This window comes from Athene noctua, chromosome 4 (assembly GCF_965140245.1).
Source record: "Athene noctua chromosome 4, bAthNoc1.hap1.1, whole genome shotgun sequence".
NCBI lineage: Eukaryota > Metazoa > Chordata > Aves > Strigiformes > Strigidae > Athene > Athene noctua.
The window spans coordinates 66175550-66198782 of record NC_134040.1 but is presented as its reverse complement, the minus strand read 5'-3'; the positions used below and the strand labels follow the sequence as shown (position 1 = coordinate 66198782).

Here is a 23233-nt window from a genome sequence, read left to right as displayed (position 1 = left end):
CAAAAGTTGTCACCTTATCCAATGTACTGTGCTTCATTTCCCTCTTTCAAAAAATGTGAAAGGCTATGTAAATTCTAGGGAGACATACACATCATCTTTCACCTTACACATACATGTACATACTAATTGTGTTTAAGAACAGAAATAAAGGAAAATAAGGAAGAGAAATTTCAGAAGTAACAAAGCAAGAACACTGCAATACTTGCATGTCCTATCCTTCTCTGTGCTCGTCAAATCACAGCACGCCAAACAGATAACCTGATTCCCTTCTCAAAGAGTTTAGGAAACTCTAGTATTTATTTGTGGAAGAAGGTGGTGGTAGATAAGGGAGAGTTAATTAAAAGGTTTATTAATGGGTAGCGCAACAGCATTAATAAGTGTGGGGGAGGATGGGGCAAATAATTTTATTATTTATTACTAAAGTATATGAAGCTTTGCACACTGGCAAGAAGTCTCTGGAGGTTTTTTTCTTTATAAAAGTAGCTGTTGCACCACTGCACTTATTAACCTCTTAGCTTCATTATTTATTTTCCAGTAAGAACTAACAACCAACAGGATGCCTACAGGCTCCAGCAGGATGAATGTTACCAAATTCGTGCAACTGTACAGGACAAAAATGGCAAGTTAATCAATATTATAGTCAGACTGCTACTTAAGCTTATTTTGTCTTAAAAATTTTGCTACATCACAAGCTTATTTTTTAATAGTTTAAGATATATGTGTCCAGTTGAGGGACTAGTCTCTATTAGTATGACCTTTTATGGGATTATTTGTGCAATCAAGGAATTACTCAGGTTAGAAAAGACTGAAGGGTTTGACCCAAAATATATTTTCCTCCATCCTTAATCTTAACTGTGGAACGAGGAAACAATTCAACACAAACACTATTATCAGCATCTAGAACTTCATCTACTTTTGTGAAGGACAGTCAAACAACATATTCATGAGTAGTAAATTGCACCTCAAGCTCACTGAATTGAAAGGATGAGTTTGCTATTAGTTTCACATGCCTATGCCAAGGCACTAAATAAGCAAATAGCTTGTTCTACTGCTGGAGCAAATGTAGAAGCAGCACAACTGGAACCCTAGACAGGATGGCAATACCATGACTGTATCTCCTCCAGCCCTCCCCACAGTCCAGCACATGAGCACAAATCCCCTCTCTGTTGTGGCTTGTGCCAATACACCAAAGCATAAACACACAGCTCATTCTCTGCTGCAAGAGATGGTGTTTATGCCCGACACACACATGGAGAAAATAAAAGTTGCCTGCTCCCAAGACCTAGTAGCAGAGCTGACAATGCTGCTACCACCCTAATAGAGACTCACTTGGTGACTATATTCAGATTGGGTTGGACTGTAAAAGATCGTTTACTTCCCTCTTACATAAGAAGGGAAGAACAGGTAGGGTACTCACTTCCCCTTTCCTAAGGAACTCCCGTAAAGACCCAAATATACACATTTCAGTAAACTACATTTCCTCTGCTATGTTTTCCCTCCATTTCCATTCCAATCTAGTTGAATGGGCTGTCATCTACTGTTTGGCTAGCCCTAAATTGTCCCAATACATAAATTAGACTCCCCCCTCACTTAAATACCCTAGAGAGCAATTTTTCCTGCATGTAAATCATTGTACCACACATTACATAGACAATGAATCCAGCCCCAAGTGTTTGCCTATGATAATGATTATATAACTAATGAAGATTAATTAAATACTAGTGCTTTCTATTTTATGTTGCTGCACAAGAGTACTAAATTTTACTAATGATGTTATTTATGAAATATGTGAACAAACTCCGAAACTGAATGTTAAAACATCTTTGAATCTAGACATCAAAAACAAATACACAACTCATTGCCAGCATGCAATACACAATTACTGTATTACATCTGTAATAATTGCTGTGGAAAGTCAGTAGTCCAAGCAGGATGGAGCCTAAGACATAAGACATCAGGCACTGCATTCCCCAGTTTACTATTGGGCAGCAGAGCAGGTGCAGCCCGTTCATAAAATCCCCTACCCAGTGAAGAGACTTTCCAGACTGGATACCAGCCTAGACTATATTCATTTCATAGGGCTGTAACAACACTGTCCTCATCACACCACAGTTTGATTTCAAATAGCACTGATGAAAACCAAGTTTCAACCACACCACAATTCTGTTCACTACCACAGGAAGAAAACATTCAGCCACGTCAGCATTTTGCTAACATACAGGACTGCTGAGAAGCAATTTGACTTTATTATAACTTTGAAGAGCATCAGGTTGGTTTCAAATCACATTTTAATCCAACTGTACTTAACCAGTTTTTCTGAAGTCCTGCACTGCCAACACTCAGAGGAACACAACACTTTATTTCTTCAGCTGAAACCTTACTGCCTTTTCAGCTTCCTCACACCAACTTTGGGACAATCTGATTAAGAATGCACTACGTGAACATGCTTTTTTACCTGGAAAAATTCTCATAGTTTTAATGTACTTTCAAAGGCCCTGCAATACATATTTCTTCTACATCATTAATGCTGTTGTCGCTAAAATTCAAGCCATGGGAGTTCCATTTGTTTGCTCCTTTGCCGTCCTTGGAATGGAATTTAGGGACACTTTCTTGCCTCAGCGAAGGGTAATTATACTAAAACTGGTGTGTGTTTGCACTATTGGTCAGCAGTTATCACATTATCTGCACCAAAACAGAGGTCAGAGGTGTACCCTGGAACACCATGCTTGTATGTGAGAAAATAACCGCAAAAATCAATGATGCAAGGGGGAACAATATGAACCTGAACACAGACCTACTGTAACTGTGTTGGAAAAAAATTAAAAATAATGCTGTAAAAATCTGGGTAGAAGATTTATACTACTATTATCCCCTAGATAATTCCACAGTTGGATATAAAAGCCAATATATAAAGTGATTTTGAGTTTTCTCTAAGATTAATTTTGCAAGAGACATAGCCCAGTGGACAAATACTGAAGGTCAGATTTTTTTTGGTTTAATAAGTAGGTAGATAAATAGCATTAGACAAGTCATGTTTAGGAAGCCTAGGTCAACGGTTATTTAAATAGCATGGGGGATGAACCCATGTAAACTCAAAAGCCTTTGGGGAGACAAAGTTTCTTGGCATCCTGAGCCACTTGGTAAATTATAGTGGAGGGTCTTCTCAGACTGCATTGATGGGTGGCACTTACGAAACTTGGTGATAAATCTGCTGGGCTCCTCTGTCAATCTTAGAAATCCATGTCAGGTTCAAAAGTTCCAATTACCTTCCTCAACATGTGTTTTGGCCTGGCCTGCCCCTCCTCTCATGTGAGTGACTTCCAGCCACACAAGGGAAAGCTAGGCTTTTGCTGTGTTCAAACAGGTGTCAACCCAAGTTGCAGAAGAGATATGAAATCAATTCAATGTGTGTGGGATGATACAGCCTGATATCTAGATCCCTGTGTGAAACCTGCTGTCAAGATCCATTTATAGCTTAAGTTTCAAAACAGACAAAGGAATTGAAAGAACTTGAAAGTACTAAAGTCTTGACTAGAAAGAGCCACTCAGGTACCTGAATCTGTGTGTAAGTGTCCACATGAATTTAAGCATAAGGGGGGATGGGGGGGTAGGATGGGACATAGCTCAATGTCTCTCTCAGGTTTGGGCAGTAGGCTTGCAAGAGGGGGGGGGAGGGAAGAAGTCCAAAACCATTAGTCTAGGTTTTCTGTCATGTCTGTGATGAACATGCTTCTCTCTCTCTTTCCTCAGAGGGATTTAGAACAGCAGCCTACAAACTGCTGTGTCAGCAGCAAAGAACCATAAAGGTTCAGTTATGCTCTGACCTGGTCCCCTTATCACTAGAGACATTTCTGTGCAAGTGAAAAACTGAATAGATGACAGATAAGAAACACTAGCTACCATCACTATCATACATCTTGTTGAATTCGCCTCACTAATGCCAGGGCCGATCATGTAAATTATCTGCCCAGGGCCTAGTAAGTTTGGTCCCTTGAGTTTTCAGTATGGTATAATCACTAGCTTGATTAATTGTGTGGCAGTTCCCTAATCCTGCTCTGCTTACTCAGAGGATAAGCACTGGATACTAATTTTTTTTAAAGTTCTTTTTTAAAAGCTTCTAGAGGCCAAAGTCCATCTTTAATGCATATTATTAGTTCATTCCTAAAAACCAAACACCTGACTGATTGAAGCAGGTAACAGATGCCCTTGAACCTTTTGAATAATCACAGTATGCTCCTGATTTGGTTTATTTCCACTGCTATCAACAGCAGTGAATCAACAGCTTCTATTATCATCTGAAAATACCTAGTGTCATCCTGGGATCTCAAAGATTCGATACTGCATACTCTCTTCATATTTACTTTATAACATTGATACAGAGTTAGTAGTTCCATATCTTCTAATTCTAAGGTACATTTTTATATTTGATATTTCATTTAAAGTCCCAGCTTTGGGAGTCTGGTGGCTTCATGAGAAACCACATCCCTAAATTTGATTTTATATTGTTAATTAAAGTGAGTTTCAGATTCATATTCTCATCTTTAATTTAACAGCCTAAAAAAAAAAAGAAGCCAAGAAGCAAACACTTAGTACTACTTAAAAAAGAAGAAAAAAAAAAAAACCTCACACCTCTCTTGATTTAAGTCAGTTCTGTGATCTGGGTTTGGCAGCGTTCAAACTATGAACTGCCCTTTCAATGAATTCACATTGCATGGATTTGGATCCATGCTTAAACGAATAATAGAAATTCAAGCCTGAACATCTAAGTGAATACAGCCACACTGTGAAGAGATCAGCTATGACTGAATAGCTTAATTGGACACTTGCAAAATTAACTTGTCAAAAGTAATTACTTCATACATGATCCAACTGGAAACATTTTCTATCAACCACAATTTAAAATAGCATATAAGCTATTCCTTGGCCTTTGAAAGATATATTCACAATGTGCTGCTTATTGACTATGCTACTACCATGCATTTGCAAATCTTTCAAGCACTCTTTGGTACAAAAAGACAACAAATTCATTTTGTGTTCAGTTCTGAAGAGGTTAGTAGATACACTGACTATATTTTACATGGAAATGTTCTTATTCTTTCTTAAGTTAGAGTAGAATCATCCTGAAATGTATGTCTTTGCTTTCTGTGTATAAACATGGATTTTAAAATTAAACAGCTGGAGACTGGGAGACATTTAGTTATTGGGAAAGACCAATTAAACATGACTCTAATTACAAGACAACAGAATTCACAGAGAAACTACCATGGAAGGTAGTTTACTGTTTTTCATTGAGGGTATAAGCTACTTTACATAACCAAACACTATATACACATACTTACAATTCAGTATGTCCAGACCTGCATATTTCAGAGCACAGCTTCTTGTACTGCTCTTGTCCTTTGTGTTTTCTTGTCACTCAAAGACTGACAGTGGTAATCTTTGTTTTAATTTCTGGTCATTTGTTTTGTATGGTGTTTTTCCCAATTAATGCTTAATTCCACAGTTCAGAACATTGTAAGAAAGCATGCTTTGGAGAAGAGGACTCCAAGAAGTTAAATCACTCCTTCTCAGGGCCTAATAGAAATAGTAAGCTTTGCATGACTCATAGTGGTAACAAAGTGCTCCCTGAACTAGACAGTTCCTGTCTAGTACCATGAGATAGCAGATCATAACTGCAAAACTAAAATCTCTTGAAACACAGATGTATTTCTTTCATCCATGCATAAGGCAGCTGTGTATCTATTCAAAGTAGCATCTCACTGAACTTCCAGCTCAGTAACACAGGAAGCAGTAATCCAAAGGGTGCTGTTGAGGCCAGGTACATCACATAGCCTTCCAACACACAGTTGCTACTGCATGCCTGGCCTAGCAGAAAGGTTCTTGTGTACATCCATTAAAAACATACGAATTGTCTAACGACTTGGTAGAGTATCATTTCTCCTCATACTGATAATACCCTGATGAAAAAAGTCTTCCTATGCAATCACTTATGGATTGCCTTAATTTACACAGTAGTAGAATAAAACACAAGAGGAGGTCAAAAGTACAAAAGCCAACAATATGACATTACCATGACTTAGGTCACTACAGTGAGCATCAGAGAGGGAGGAAATACTACTAGTGTAGACAGAAAGCTATGCTACCATACTATGAATACTTCAGAAAGAGAAGGGCATATAGCAAAGCTGGGAAGGTTGGTCTCTAAAGTCCATTAGGCAAATGTATTACTGTAATTATCTAACACATACTAACTCTTCTGGTTCTGATTTAGTGGTAGTTTTGGTATCAATCCCAAACTCTTACTGAGGTCCAAGAGAATTTTATTTGAACAAGGCCTGTTTCTGCATGTTCTGCCCTGTTTTGTACCCAAAGGCACTCATTTCTCCAGGCTGTCACAACATGGTTCTGCTTACAAGCTCTCAGTTAATGATTGTGACTAACTCACTATCTTTACCAGACAGATCCATTTAGAAATCATAACCAGGATTCAAAAGCAATGAGCCTTTCTGAGTCTGCAGAAAAGCAAACAAAGCCCCCGAAACCTCACAATAAACAGCGAAGTGGTACTTTCTTCTGTATTTCACTTGTCACTTTGATATGTATTTGGCACTTATATAGGAATAAGTATTATTTAAATGGTGAGATGGATGAACAATTTGAAGGGCACTTCCATTCTCTTTTTATTCTCAGGAGGAAGCAATGTTTACATTTTTTATTTCACTATAAGTAACCAAACACCTATGTATGGCATAAATACATCACAGAGAGGAAAAAAAACCTAAACACACACCACAAACATTGTTATCACTTATTAAAAAAAAAGAACATAAATCAGATTTTGCTTCAAATGCCACAGGCACTGTGGAAAGATGAGGACAGCAGTGCAACTATGTAAGTAAAAAAAAAAAATGTCCCAGAGTAAAGACTTTATATCTACCAGGATAAGGGTTTCACCCTATGTTCTTCAAGCCCACTTGGGTGATGCATAACTCAAGGTATAGGTGCACACATGCGAAGGCAAGGAATATACAAACAGTCTTGAAAATAAATAACCCCTTACAAATCAATCCTAAACAAGCAAAACAAAAGTCTGTGTTATTGCATAGAAAAAAGGCGAGACAAGACTGTCTCACTTCAGGATCTGGAAATTTAAACAAAGCTTTTGAGCATTTATGTGCAGTATTTTCCTTCTTTTCCTTCATTTACATTTCTACTGTGCTTTTAGTGCAGTAATTAATCACAAAGTTCCATCTGGTCAACAGTTTTAGTTCACACCCTTATTGCTTCAGACAATTAAAAACAACTCTTAGTGCAAAGAACAATAAAGGCAGCCCCTAGAAGCACTGTGCTAAGGCTCTAGAATATAATTTTCTTTTAAAATATAACCTCTTCAAATTGGTTTCAACCTACAAGTAATCTCTCTCTGAAAAGCAGCACCTTGACAAGATTTAACACTTGAGACTATCTTTAGATTGTTTTTGAGTAAAAAATTAATTTTAGACTAAACTAATGTCATTATTGTAACTGGGTTACTCCAAGCATTATGTTGCTTGACAACCCTTTCAAACAATTCCTTCACTTTATTCATGACAGAGAAGTCAATAATAATTGCAGGTTTTGTTGATTATTAATGCCATCCCTTAGTCAGGGAAAACACTTTGACATGTATTCTTGATTTGACTGTTCAACTAAAATTTTTCTTTTTTAACAAATTTAGCATAGATCTTTGTGCCTATTTTTTCATTGGGTGGTGTTATCATCTGGCATCTTATAAATGACTATATGAAACTGAAGCTGTAAACAATTTAAAAAGATATCAGAATGGACAATATATACCCCAAGTGCCATTTGGAAGATGTAGTTTGTCTAATATGAAATACTTTGACAACATCAAGACTACATCAGACTATCTTCAGAAACCAAAGATCAGGATTTAGTCTTGTACTTCGTACAACAGCATTTAGTTCCTTCCCTTATCCTAGGGTCAAGGGTCAAAGTTCTTGTTTGAGTACTGGTTATGTAAAACCATATGCTACTGAAATCTTATATCCTTAACTTTATATGTTAGTCACAGATAGTCTGCAACAAGACTTGTAACAAGAGTTATGGCTCTTAATTTAGCAAGTAACAAGCCTCAGACATAACACAGCTCTTTGAAATTTCAGTTGCAAATTGAAAACAGAAGAAACAGAATAAACACAAAAATACAGTGCATAAAGTTAAAAAACACAGGAACAAATTAGTCTCCCTTCCACATGCTTCTTCCCTATCCTTCCTTGTTCTTTACTATATGGAACAAAATGAAAACCAAAGGCCAGAACAACATTTTAAAAGCTTTCTTGCAGATGCCAATACAATTAGAGAGAATATGCTAGTAAATTTTAGATCAGTTGAAATATTATTAATCACTTTCTTCTGCATACTCCATCTTGGACAGTACACACATCAAATTCATACAGGTTTATGGACTCCTCTCTAATCTAGACACTTTAGTCTATTCTCTGATGTTTCCAAATGTAGTTCCCATTAGCTTGAATAACATACTATAAAAGAAAACCACCACCACCAAAATATATTCCTTATAGACTGAACTGCATCTAAATATAAACCCAGCATGATTCCTAAATTACAACTCAAGCATTTAGGAAACATAGTATATAATAAGAAATCCAAACCAAAAGGAGCAATCACCCTAGAAATTAATCATACTGATTTCCGACTAGAAGAAATTAATCCCTAGGCAGCTAGAAGTCACACCAAAGGTAGCATAGGCTCATAACATGAATTTTCTAATAACTTAGTCAAGATACATTATCAATATGGCAATGACATACTAGGAAAACTTCTTATGCCTATAATAGCCAAACTGGAAAAAGGAAGAGTTTAATTTATTAAACAATAGGATTAGCAGTAGTACTCACCATAAGACAAAGTTAATGGTGCTGAACTCCCTCAAACAAACACTGCCTTTACCTTTAGGGAACAGGATGTAAGGCTCCCCAGCTAAAATAAACCCAGTAACCACTTTGCTTCCAACTAACTCATTGTTCTGAGAGACAAGGAGTATACTATGTACCAAAGTGCTGGTTTTCAAGATTGCCAACACCTGATTCAAATCACAGGTGCAGTCACTTGCTCATTGCAGCACTCCCAGGCAAGATACACCATGTGAAAACCAGTACAGAAGAGCCATGGTATAAGGGTTTCTCAGGGCTGAACCAAAGATACAGGTTCTTTCCCACAACACAACCTTTGAGGAATAGTGAATTCACCTACAGTAATGTCAGTATCTGCATGTTACTCTCATATTTCCATTACTGTTTACAGAAATTGCTTCTGCATATATATTTATTGTGGTAGGTTTTTCTAGCCAAGTCTGGCCTTTCAACCCGAGTAATAACACTTTTATGAAATAAAATGGCACTACCTGTCTGTCAGTAGAAACTGATGCCATTTGGTATATTAACAGACTTTGATACAAGACCCCTCAAAGCATAAGGCCCTTTATATTACCCAATCTATCACGGCATGCATGCACACATGGCCAGCAGATCATACAAGGCGGCTCTATTAGCTCCCTAAATACTGTCTCCTGTGGTCAAGAGAAATAGCCTTTGCCAATCTGCAAGATTAGGTATATTTTTTTATATTTGCCATCTCCCACTATTGGTAGATAGACAAATTCAATCAATAGTCCAGGCTGAAAATCATTGCCCTTATTAGCTGAAAGTTGCAGAAAAAGAATACAATTTCTCTCTCTATACCTATAGAGAAAAAAAGGCTTTCAAGGTACAGAGGTGATTTTAGGGGCCTAAAAGTTTGAAAATATCCCTTACCATAGTTTCCTTCCAAACTTAACAATCCTCTTCATTACTCTTCCCTGTAGGGCAATGTCTGATTATTTGATAGACTATGGATTGACTCTTCCAAAAGCCACACCTTCTGCTTCAAAATCTAACAGAGGTTCTTGCCTGTTCCTTCTTTCACATGCTGAAATAAGACACTGCAGGCAGCCTGTGAGGTATCTAACAAACACCCCAGTCTGAATACCCCATTCCCTGCTATACCAAAAGGAGATCTCACAGTCCACAAAAGGAGTAAGTATGCATGCTAAACATGTCTTGCAAGAAAGCAGAATTTAGAACTCAGACCCTATAAACTGAAATCCAAAGGTATTTTCTTTCAAATAAATGGGACAGACTGCATGTTTATGGCTTAAATGGTATCTTGTTGGGTTTTTGTCCTCCACAAAATTCCAATTTCCTCTCAGGCATTGGTTAAATTCCTACAGTAATAAGAAACTCTGAGCAAACTGTCTCCTGGGTCTACCCTCTCTAAGACAGAAGTCTACATAGTTAGTGCAGAACTACCATTGTTCAAATCTTTATGCAGTGCTGGAGATACTTTCCTATTCCAAGCCACAGCATGATCTATAAACACACTGCAAAGTACAGGCTGCTGCCCAGGGTATATAAGGAACAAATATGTAGCCTTTCATACCTCAAAGTAAGCTGCTGGGAAAGGCAATTATTCCCTGCTTGTCTGTGATTGATCAGTTTCCTGTATATATATGGATGTGTGAGCTTTCATTTATTACCTACTTGGTCACTGGCACAGGGCTGCACAGAAAAAGGTCTTTTTCATAGGATTTTTTTCTGGGAAAGGAATTAAAATAGCATTGAGACAATTTAAATTACAAACAATGGCACTTTCCAATCCTCGTCTCTATGTATGACAGCACCCATACAGCTAAAAGTTCCAGGGGAATTGTTTGGGATGCAGAAGGTGGATTTCAACCCCTCTGTATTGTCTACTCCCTTTTAAATAATATGCACAAAGGGCAGAAGTCTGTGCAATCAAGGCATAGTAAGGCTTTAAGTAACACGATTTTAATATTCATAAGGTTTTAACTTCTTAGTTATTATTTATGAAATCTTCTATTACATCAGGATAACACGTTTAAAAGAAAGTAAAATAATCCAAAACTTACCATTTTTACACCAGTAAAAACATTTTAGAACTATATTCAGAATGTATCCTCATAGCTGGTTTGAAATGATCTGTCAATCCCAAGTATCAAATAATAATTAAATCCAGAGTTCACAAAGGACAATTGTTAAAGGAATAAATTTGTTGCAGAAATAACAATCATATACTAAAGGTTTAGCCTGAAATGCATTCTTCATCACAATACATTGCATAGGCCCCCATCAAGTCCAAAAGACAATGGGGTTTTCCTCATATCAAAATTATCAAAAACTCTTACCTATTCCATTGGCTTAAAGACTGCTATGCAGGCTTTGCAATAGGTTATCTCATATGTGGAGAGGTTCACAACAGGAGGAAAGGAAAAGGGTCACTCCGATGTCCTTTCATTCTCCACGTCGCCAGTTCTCTCTACTGGAAAGGAATTTTTTCTTGGTCACACTTTGGTGTATAAGGGAGGGATATTCCCCAAGAAAAGGAATGTGACAGACTAATAAACTAAGCTATATCGTACAAATAACTGTAGATCAGTGTCTGCTGAAGGTATCTCTCAACTGGTTCTTCTTATAAAGAACCTCCTGTTAATTTAACTCATTTAAAATATAAATATATTCTAAAATCGGCTCTATGGAACAACCATTATAAAACATTCTCTTAGTTGAATAAACTATCTTCCACATGATTCTGAATCACTCCATATCGCATATGTGAGCTTGAGAAGACAAGAGGGCATAAGGGTTGCAAGATACTGTCAAGTGCTTATGTGCACCACTGTCCTCTGCTGGAGGAAATCAGTTTTACTCCTGTGTCTGTGACTGATTAGCTTCTATTAGCAGTAGCTGACATAGAGCAAAGATGACATAAGCAACAGCTAATGTACATTCCCATTTAAGCTCCACAGGCCTGTGGCTTAGGACAGAAGGTTGTTAATTCTATTGTCTATGTACAGCAGCAATGTAGCTGCGTAAACAGCATTTAAGAAGTTTGCACATGCCCCGGACAGTGTTCTTTATTACCATATATTTGTGCAGCAATAACACCCCCAGGCCCTGCAGAGACTGGACCTTGCTGCTTTACATAGAGTTAGATTCAAGATTTCAACTGCATGGTACTGTATCATTGGATGCCCAAGATCAGCAAAACATCATCTATAAAATAGCAGCTCATTTTGGATCAGCGTGAACCCAAAGGAAAAGCATACACAATCCCTTTGAGGACCTGAGCCTAAGACACTTCAAACAACAGCTGAAGAAAGACACAAATACAATCACTGTCTTGTGCTCCAGCATTTCTAAGGTGTTACATTTTGTCAGGACAGGCAGAGGACCTGTAGACACAAATATCAAGACCTCTCAAAACCCTCTTAGATTGTAACACAGCTGCTTCCCCCACTAACGCTATCGTATTTTTGGGTGCCTGGGAAACACCTCAACGGGAGGAAGTACGCAGGAGAGCTCTGTGTGAGAAGAACTTACACCTGCCTAATAACAGGGCGCCACGAGCCACGAAGGCAGGGGAGACCTTTCCACAGCAAAGGTGAGGGACCATCCACCACGAGCTGAGCGGAGCCAGTCTTCCCCCAGCCCCTGGTGATGGCCAGGTGCAAGCACGTGTCTCCCCACCTCCCCCCGAGGAGCGGCGGAACCTTTCCCGCCGCCGCCAGAGCCGCGCTCCCCCGTTCCCGCCTGCCCCCGCAGGCCCCTCAGGCGGCGCGCGGGGAGGGCGGAGCCTGGGGGAGGGGCCTGGCGGGAGCTGTAGTCCGCGCGCCCAGCCCGCCGCTCCGCGCAGCCGCCCCGCACTACGTTTCCCAGGGGGCGCTGCGGGAGCCCCCCCGCAGCGAGCAGGGCAAAATGGCGGTGGCGGCGCGGGCGTGCGGCGCGGTTTGGCGCCGGGCGTGGCAGCGCGGCGCTGGGGGTCCCGCCCCCGCCCCCCGCGGGCAGCGGGCCCTCGCCTGTAACGTGAGAGGAGGGGCGGTGCCGGCGGGGAAGAGCGGGTACGGTAGCGGACGGTGCGGGAGAGGGGCCGGTGGAGGTGGCTCTCCGCTGGGGCAGTCCGCCCTCAGGGCGGAGCCGCAGGGCGGGGGCCGGGCCCCGGTTGGGGTCGTCGGGCTCGGGCGGCAGAGCAGCGGCTGCGGGAGCTGGGCGGCGGCGTGGTGAGAGCAGGAGGGCCCGCTTTAAATGCCATTTGCTGAGCCGTCTGAGGCATCTGCAGCTTGCTAGTGGCTGGCAGCACCTTCCCAGCACGCGTTTATCTCACACCCCTCCCCAAAAAACCCCAAACAGTATTTGTCTTGGCAGGGGGGCTGTGTCCCTTTGCCACGTTTGGCTGTGATAAGACCCAGACGCAATGCAAGCAAATTAGAAGGCGTTAGCATTCACATGTTCGGAGTATAGACCAAGGGCTGCACCAATTTTCATAAGTATTTTTGAAGCTTTCTCTTCCAGTGGAGAATCGTGAAACTTCGACAGTATGCCCGGAACGGAGCATTTTTTTCTTGCTGCAACTGAATGTTACAGCCTGTACAAGCTTTCATGTTCTCTGGTGAGATTCAGGTTTTTCTCTGCACAGTTGATCACTTAAGTTGTGCAGACACCGGCAGAAGTATGCTGGTGATTCTTTAGAGACACAAATAAACAAACCTTGAACAAATATGGCAAAAAATTCCAGGTTTCACATTGGTTTTATTAGTAGGACTGGATGCACATACCTTTTTATGAGTGTAAGCCAGCACGCTGTTTAAGCGAAACCTGATGTAATTTTTTAATGCCATAATGTGATGGGGATGTATTTCTAAAGAATATAGGAATATGGCCCGTAAAATTAAAAAAAAACAAACAAACAAACAAATAAAACAACCCCAACGTTTTTTCCCTAAACGTTGAGGTATTTTTATGAATACTTAAAAATACCAAAATATCATGTTTCATTAGAAGAAAATGTTACCTCCTTTAGACATCTGAACCTTAATCCTTTATGATAATATTTCTAAAGCAGTGATATAAGTGTAATCTGCATCACTAGTCTGGTGTTTGTAGGGATGTCCTCATCTGTTGGAGGGCAGACAGAACTAAAATCTTGGCAATCTATTATGTTCACCTTTCAAAGAAACACAGTACTTGATATATTTGATGTTTTTCAATAGCTCGCTTATCTCCTATAGCTATCTGGGTACTTACACTGCTGAAGTATTCTGCCATAGAAATGTGATTTCATCACTGAAATATTATTTGTGCCACTTCATTTGTACAAGGCCAGATAATTACTTAGAGAAACTGTCAAGCAATTCATACTGTAAAGGTGACCTTTTTCTCTTGTCCATATAAAGGTTATGGATGTGAGAATTGCAATTACTTTTTAGATGATATGGAGAAGCTTTATTCTGTGGAATATGTTCAGAGAGCAGTCACTCTCTAGTTGAAATGATGATTTCCCTATTACCAGATTACTAATGTTTATGCTAATATGCTACTAACACTGCTCTGGAGAGCCACCTTTCCCAGCATGCAAGTTACTAGCTGACAAAGAATACATAATTTATTATGCCACCTGTCTGTTGGAGATTTATCAAACTACCTGAGAAGTAATTGATATTTATGATGATTGTGTGATTTTCACGAGGTACCAAATTAGGGTTCATCCAGCATGCAAGTTTGCCTCATTAATTTCTCTAAGGTTTTTCATGTAAGGAAAAGTTAAAAGTTCCAAACCATTACATTTCTTTTTTACGGCATTCTTTTCTTTATATAATGAAGATGCTTTGCCATAGTGTCCTCTCCATATATATTGTCAGTCTCAGTTCTCCAGTACTGCAGCACAACTTTTGCCATTACACTGTAGATGTATTTTCAATATCACAATTTTTTTTACAATTACAATCTAATTTTTGTTGTTAAATAAGTTCTTAATTCTTGATTTTTAGATGTTTATGGGGTTTAATGTCATCCATATTTAAATTCTATTTTCCTTCTCTTTTTTTTTTTTTTTTTTTCAGTCTTACTTCATGGGTACCGGTTGTGGGCCTAGAAATTCATGCACAGATCAGTTCCAACTCAAAACTTTTCTCTGGTTCCCAAGTCCAGTTTGCAGCACCTCCTAACTCTTTGGTATCTTTCTTTGATGCTTCTTTACCAGGAACTTTACCAGTAAGTTATGCTTCAACTTAATTTATATCAGGATTAATGTCAGACATTTGACTATGTTTCTAATATTTTGTTCTTCCCTAGATTTGACTACAGAACTACTTTTACAGTAGTGTTATAGTTTTGTATTTTCTGGTTGTTTGACAGCATGAGATGCTTAGTACTGTTTCTTTCCGGTTTACTCACTCCCTGGCTATCACTACAGATACTTGATATCCTCTGCAAAGGGAAAAAAATGAGTGTCACTTCAGCATACTGAAGGAATCACGATCCTTTTTTGAGGCCAGAGAGGGTGTATTTGGTTAGTATGCCACACAGGAAATTCCTTAAATATGAGAGATACATAAATCCTATGAGAGAAGAACATCTTAGATTTCTGAGTGGCCATTTGATGTTACATTGCCATATGTTTGTTTATGTATCTGTCATTTGCCATTTGGAATATCTCACTGTAGAGGTACTTTGCTTCTTAAGTAGAAAGTCTCTGATTTAGGGAAGCGTCAACCCTTCCTATTTCCAGAGCAAAACAATTTTTATTTTTTTTAAATGTAATCTTTGTGAGACATTGTGAACTAATAAGTCAGAATAGCTAGCTAGCACTTAGCAATGAGATTTATTAATGTCAACGTAATAAATTTTTGAAGTCACGGCTTAGTTATAACTTTGTGATGGCTATGACAGTAGAATTCTCTTGGAATCTAACAGTTTAACATAAAAATAATAGTTTAAAAAGTATAACATAAGTGTTTACTAAACAGTGAAAATAAATATTGAATGATTTAACATTGCCTCATGTGACAAGCATGCAGAGACTATAATGGTGGTGTGGTTTAACCCCAGCCAGCAATTAAGCACCACAGAGCCGCTCGCTTACTCCCCTTCAGTGGGATGGGGAAGGGAATTGGAGGTGAAAAAACAAGTAAAACTCATGGGTTGAGATAGAGTGTTTAATTAAACACAGAAGAGGAAGGGAAAATAATAATAATAGAGTCTACAAAACAAATGATGCACAATACAATTGCTCACCACCTGCTGACCAGTACCCAGCCAGTCCCCAAACCACGGTGTCCCCTGGCCAACTCACCCCAGTTTATATACTGGGCATGATGTCATATGGTATGAAAGGGCAGTATGCGAAGCTGAAAAGTCTTTGACTTAGTATAACGCTCCTTAGCAACAACTAAACCAGCAAATCCAAATCCAAAACAGCACTATATCAGCTACTAGGAAGAAAATTAACTTTATTCCAGCTGAAACCAAGACAAATAGAGTCAAAGTGTTTAATGCAAAATTGTTTCACTGGAGGTTTGAATTCCAGTTGCAGATACTTTTTTTTAGTCTATTAGAAGCATTTCATCACCATAATGCAGCCTTAAATAATATTCTGAAATTGAGATTTAACTTATAGCTGGACTTCTAGGGTCTCGATATATGCTGTGTGATCCTTAAAACATTAAATGAGTTGATATATTCATTCTGTATTTGTGAATGTATTGAAACCTAAGGAAGTGAAGTTTAGATGCTGATAAAATTTGGACTTCACTCTGATCTCAGTGGCAATTCAGGGCTGACTTTCAGATCTAACTATATGGATATTTTGCAAACTTTCCAGAGAGACTGGGAATCTTATGCAATTGTTTGGTTTTAAAAGAATCTGGTTAGACTTAAACGTGGAAAATTAGTTCCTTTCATCTGGGGACAGGGCTAGGTTAAAGAGTTAATAGTCACAAATTGTAAAAGGGTTCAAGATTTTGGTTTTAGACCTTTTACTTAACGTTCTGATAATGCACAGAAATCCTTGTAAATTGTCTAGTGCTTATCTTCAGTCAAGTATAAAACTGTTCTTGAATGAACAAGCCCGAGTATTTATGAAGAGTTTCATTTTTATGTGTGTTACTGGAAGGGCTTTTTTTGCTTTTTCCTCTGTTAAAGTGCTTTACAAATGAGGCTTGGTATGACCTTTGTAAGAAAACTTCAATACATGTGGGCTTTGGCAGAGAATATAACTGCACTTGAGAAGCAAAAACCAGAATGGTTAGGTTACTTTAAAAGTAGTGATACTGTCTTAGTTTCTATCAGCTACTTTTATCTATACAAAGAGAAGAAAAAATTTTCTCACTGTAGTACTCGTGAAAATAGAGTTGCAAGTGAATGTTACAAACATGTTCTTGCATGTCAGAATGTGATACAAAATCCAGTCAGTAGTTACAGCTTTATTTTCCTGTTATACTTGCTGCACAGGAATTAGAGATTGATGTTTGTTCTGGAATCAAACAGTTGGACTTATTTTCTTGAAATAACTATATGTGTTTGTATATGGAATAGTATCTGAAGTAGAATTGGATTTTGAAAGATGGAGGGTAGTTTTTGAAAATTTGCAAGTATTTGTAAAAAAAACCCCAAAACATCTTAACGAATGTTAAGATAATTGCCTAATAAATTTCTTTAGAAGGTAAATATTTAGCCTTTACTTTGACTGTTTAGTTGAGAAACGAAAAAAATAGCAGAGTTTTAGTACAGTAGCTGTGCTGTCTGTAGCAGAGAATAACTGCTGTTATTAACTGAGAACTATAGGGGCAGTTTTCAGTGTCACAGGGATTTAAATTTACTGTGGGACCATGAGATGGTTGTGGTAGACAACCATGCTAGCGTTTGTTGCTTGACAACAGGACGGGAAAGAATGGTACTAAAGGGAGCTTTTCTGTTGGCTCTACATTTCTGAGTCACTGATGAGTGTGGGTGTGAGCCTTTGCTGTCCTCTGCACAGGAGAGGGGAAGCTAGAAGAATGTGTTTAGTCCTCCTCCATCTTTCCTCTCTCTATTTTCTTCCTGTACTGTAATACAGCTTATTTAATGCTTCTGCTGCAAGTAGGCCTTAGGAGGACAATCACAGTGTTAGTGTCAAGGCCATGTCACTACGCTGCTCTCATAACGTGCCTCTGAGAGACAGCTACAGCCAAGAACAGCTATGCAGGTGCACTCTTGTTTGGCGTGAAACAGAAAGAATGATGTGGCAAAGCTTTGATTAAAAAAGTAGAATTACTGAGACTAGATGGCATACCCCATGCTATGCTTCTTGTGCACTGTGGTGGTGGAGTCCCTCACTACTAGACCAGATAGCATCTTACTCAAATTACTGTAAGGATCTCCTTTCTTTGGGACTACATGTGATTACATACATTACATTTAATGTAAGGAAGTGTGCAAAGGCCTGGTTTTTTACCTCGTGATTGGACTTGGCAATGATCTTAGCTTGTTGTCTTTAGAGGACCTGTTATAAGTTTTTAGGCTACACATGGTGGCCTGTAGTGTGTCATCCCTGCAGGTTGATCTAAAATTCTTCTGTGGATCCATAAAGGCAGTTGTCCTCCCGGTCTGATTTATCCTCTTTGAAAATTCTGAGGTTTATAAAGACTGGGCTCACAGAAAGAGAATCCATGATTATCTATTCTCATGATTGAGGTGGCTGACTAAAGGTTAATTATAGCTCAGCCACAGAAATGAGATGGTAGATCTAGTAGCTAAAGGCTGAAACCCTTTTGTCTGTGCTTACAGTCTTTGTTGTTAATCACATGAAAAGATGCACATTTTACGTTTGTCTCCTGCATGACTAAAGTGAAAGCCTGATCCTCTTTCTTTGCAGGCAAGAAATAATCTAGGATTTACATAACTGAGGTTTAAATTAATAAGATTTGGATGAATGTTAGCCCTAGAGTCTTTAGTATTTTGAAATTTTTGACACCTTCTCATGCATTTGAATTTCATTCTCTTCAGAGTGTGAATGGCATCTGTTTTATCTTTTTTTAAGATAAGAGTTTTTGGAAACACTTGGTAATGATCAGTCTCTCTTTCTAATGAAGAAAAGGTAAATACCTTCTGACCTCAAGAAATAGAGTAAGATCTGTATTGAACAGTGCTGTAGAATATCTTGAACAGTGCTGTAGAATATCATGTGAGATACGTAATTTCATCTGAATATACTCACTCATTGCTGTTATCCTGCACCTAGATTTTCATATCCTCTTGTAGTAAACTCCTTTAGTTTTCCCTCTGTAACTAGTGATAGAAGGAAGCATTTGGGTCCTACTGTATCTTCTCTTACCTGTATAATGACAGTCGGGCAACCAGATGCACCTTTTCATGGAAGAAAGCAGGGCTAGAACAACTGTTAGCCCTTGTTCCTTCTGGTATTGCACCACTGGCAGCTTAAACTACAAACTCCAACTTCTCCAAAGCTGAGGAATGTCACTGCAACACTGTACAGTAACAGAGAGCACATGTATCGTGCTGTTGCCTTTCCCACCCTGCAGTGCTGCGCTGTTGAGAAGGCTGCCCAGGGATGTGACAGGGTTAAATTTGGGGATGTAGAGGGTGCTTTAGTTTCCCTTCCTATATTGACACTGTAAGCATCCTTGGCAGTGGCAGATGCCCAGTTTTTTTCCAGATGTCTTGGGTGATAGATTATCAGACTTTATGATTAATTTTAAATGTTGATCATATACAGAATTTACCCGATCCATTTGCTTCCAAAGGCACTGAGAAGTTTGTGTGAGATTTTGGTGGATCTGTCTGTCAGCTGTACATATTGGAACAGAAACAGCATTTGAGACCAGAATTTATACTTTACACCTTGAAACTAGATTTTTTTGATACCCTGTGCCTGTTAAATCTGGTGATTGCAACAGCTGCTTTACCAACTTGTGATTTCAGTTTTGTTTTGACATTCCTGCTGGCATGCATATGAATTTACTCCCTTCTTGTAGTACTTGCTTTGAAAAAACCCTGCTTCTTAGCTTGACTTTTGATAACCACATTTTTAATTGCTTTCTTGAGGAACTGGACAATCTTCTGATCTTTATATGCATGTTGGCTTAGTTTCCATTACATAAATTTTCTTCTTTTCTTTGAAACCACATGATGCCTAGGTTGTTGTATCCATGAGCTCTCCTCTCAAAATAAATTTAGTGGCAGTGCCTGAAGGAAAAAGTGAGTTCATGTTTGTTTTAAACCATTTACTTATGTCTAGGTTCACTTTAACTGCTTGTTACTTCTTTCAGTAAAACTGTAATAATTGTGCTGAGGGGCAAAAAGATATTTTCTTAGCAACTGATGGTACCTTTCTCTTGCAGTCCTTTCCTGATAATATTTGGGTTTGCGACATGCATTGTATCATCAGTGGTTCAGTCTTTTGTTGCTCACACAGTCCCAGCTTTCTGGACTTGCAGTCCCAGTAAGCCTCTCAAATGAAAATCCCACATAATTTAGAAAAAACTAAAGGAGTGAAATAGGCTTTCAAACCATTGCTCCCTGAGAATGCCTTTGCAGTTCATAAACCCTTAAATTTCTGAGTGCATGATGGATTAAAGCCTGCCTCCTTAATTTTAAGCTGTTAATCAGTTCAGTGCCATTGTACTGGTCAGGAGAGGTCTTTGAAAGATAAGGGAGGCCTGCTTCGGGCAACTTTCAGGGCTGGGTTATGGTGGGAGTTGTTCCTCATTCTGTTTTTTTTCTCTTTCATAGGATCATTCACAGCCCCAGGGTTACCTGTGGAACTAATTTCCTTCACTGAGGTCTGAGAAGTGTTATACTTCCTCAGTTACTGCAGTTGCTTAGCTCAGCTTTATTTCGTACTTAACTGTAAATGCCATTTTTTGGAAAATGCCTCTGATTTTATGCTTTGAAGTATTTGATGACATTTGTTGCTCTTCTCTCAAGCTTTGGAGGAGTCCCCTGTAAGGTTTTCTCTTGCTTTATGTCTCGTTTATTTGTTAGAAGTTATGACACTCATTCTGGGTGTTTTAAGCTTTTTGTCAAGGCTAACAATTCCTGTAGGGCTTTGTCTGCTTAGCACCTCAGTAACTGTGCTACCTCTTGAGCTCTCTTTCTTTTTGTTGTTCTTGTTGGCTTTCCTGTTCATCCTTAACAGGTCCCTCTGGCTGATGTAAACTTGCCAGTTAGAACAGCATTGATCTGATAAAACATATTGCTATCACCTATTTCAGTTGATCCTTCAATGCATCAGTGATGTTATCTATGTATTTGCTCTTATCTCCTTTTGTGGTTTCCTCTTTTTTTTTTTTTTTTTTTTTATTTCTTTACCTTTTGCTTTATACAGATATTTTTCTCCTTCTTAGTGGGGAGCAGGAGTTTGCAGTATCTTGATTCTTTTCTTTCACACAGTTCTGTTACTTCAGTTATTGTGCCATCTTTGATACTTTTGGAGAGCATGACCATTACATGACAACTAGACAGATCATTGTACCCTCTTTCTGTTTTCAGTCTGAAATTGCTGCTGAAACACACATTAGCTTTTTCCCATAGTTTTTCTTGGGCTGGGAATTTCTTTATTTTAAAAGTTTGAACCATGAGTGGATTTTTGGGGCCAAATTTCTATTACTTCTGTTAATAGTCTCTATATATGCTCTGGCATTGTTAAGTGTTTGATTTAATTTTCTCTCAGTATGTGGACAAACAGTCTGGTTCCAGGTGACTAATTTTGAGGAAATCCAAGGTAGTATATTGTGTACATGTGTATGAAAGCAGTGCTCTGTTAAGCAAAAGTTTCTGCAACAATCATGGTTCTAGGAGTTTGTTAGCATTTTAACTTTGCAAACTGACATCTTGCTTCTTCATTCTTCTTAACAATTCTTTCTCTGAATGAATACCTTTCATTGAAAGGTATTTAGGAAACGTTGTCCAACAGTACTTGTAGGCTGGGTCTTTGTTCTCTTCATGGTTAGCTGTCTTGTGTGTAGTGTTGCATAACTGTCAGGTTTATGTATTTTGTTTGAAACTTATCTTGGTGCAGTTAGGCAGTAATTGACTCCTAGGGTAAAATTAATTTCTTTGTGTTCTCTCTGATTATCAGCGACCTTGCCACCTTAAATATATTATGACTATGTGTTTGATTTTGAGAGGATTGTGTAGACTTCTGCAACTGGTGTTTTTGTTACATGTGCAGATTTTGACACTGCAACCATTATTTTCTATACAGAAATGCTAGTTTTGCAATTTGACTGCCAAGTTCAGCCACATTTGCCTCGAAAAATTTTAGGTTTGTAGAAGTTTTTGTGAATATATTAACAAGCACATGAAGAGGAAATCAGCAACTGAGTCTATTTTCCCTTCTCCCCGCTGCTCTCAGCTTTATTTGGGCTGCTGCTATTAAGGTATTTGTGACACTTTATTCTCAGTTTGGGGTGTTTGATGAAATGGGGAGAAGATGGGAGAACCATGGAGGAGAGAGTGTTGAGGTCGCTGCTTAGGTAAAACAAACTAGGGCAATTATTTATAGGAAGTTAGTCTTCATTGTTTCTGCTCTTCCGGAACAACTTTGTTAAAATCAAAGAATTTTAGTTTGTTTTCTTAATAGCTTTTTGCAAGGCTTGATGCATTATGTAGCCTATTATTTTCCTGAATTATTATATTGTCTCTGTGTGTGATGGACCACTTCTGGTTTACTCTCAATTTTTATGTTTTGCTTTTAAGAGATCTGGGTCAGCCTGGTGGGAAAGATCGCTGCCTCTTTGGGGAGTAAATAAGCATGTTTCAGGACACAGCAAATGGAGGAAAAAGTGAGGCAGAGCAAAGGACTGGGAGGTTTTGGTGTGTGTTTAGTGTGAGCTCTCAGACACACAAAGATTTCAAGGAAGAGCAGAGGGAGAAAATGACAGTCAATATGTATCAAGGGTCAGAGTCTGTAACAAGACAGAAAACCACAGAGCTGGCCCTCACCAGGCCTACAAGCGAAGGACCATCCACAAGGATAGACAGGGCATGGGTTGGTTTATACGCTCTATTCTGTCCTAAGTGCTCTGTTTAACAAGTTAAACAATCTAGGTTATACTGAAGAAGACAGATGTTATTAATGTTTAAAAGCCTTTTTTAGCCTTTTTTTGTGGAGTTTAGTAGGAAAAAAGGCCTGAGAAGGTCCACTTCAAAGCTTTGGTTTACTTTGGATTTGATCACATTCTGGAACTTGGGCTTTAGCCATTGCTCAGGACTCTACCTCCAGAAGCAATGAAGTGTTTTCTCTGGATCTCCCCGTATTTAACTTGTCCTGGATCAGATAGCATTATCAATGGTTTAAATTTCAACTGGTGTAAGAG

The 23233-nt window shown here is 38.7% G+C and overlaps 1 protein-coding gene across 2 annotated transcripts in view; it reads left to right on the top strand.

The window, feature by feature from the left end:
* The first annotated feature begins 12820 nt into the window (after window positions 1-12820).
* GATB (glutamyl-tRNA amidotransferase subunit B) overlaps window positions 12821-23233 on the top strand; it is a 44069-nt gene continuing 33656 nt past the window's right edge. For both annotated transcript variants that reach the window (XM_074904033.1, XM_074904032.1), the window contains exons 1-2: window positions 12821-12979; window positions 14978-15128. In XM_074904033.1, coding sequence (XP_074760134.1) covers window positions 12837-12979; window positions 14978-15128 — 294 coding nt within the window. In that variant the 5' untranslated portion in view covers window positions 12821-12836. The remainder of the gene's footprint in view (window positions 12980-14977; window positions 15129-23233) is intronic.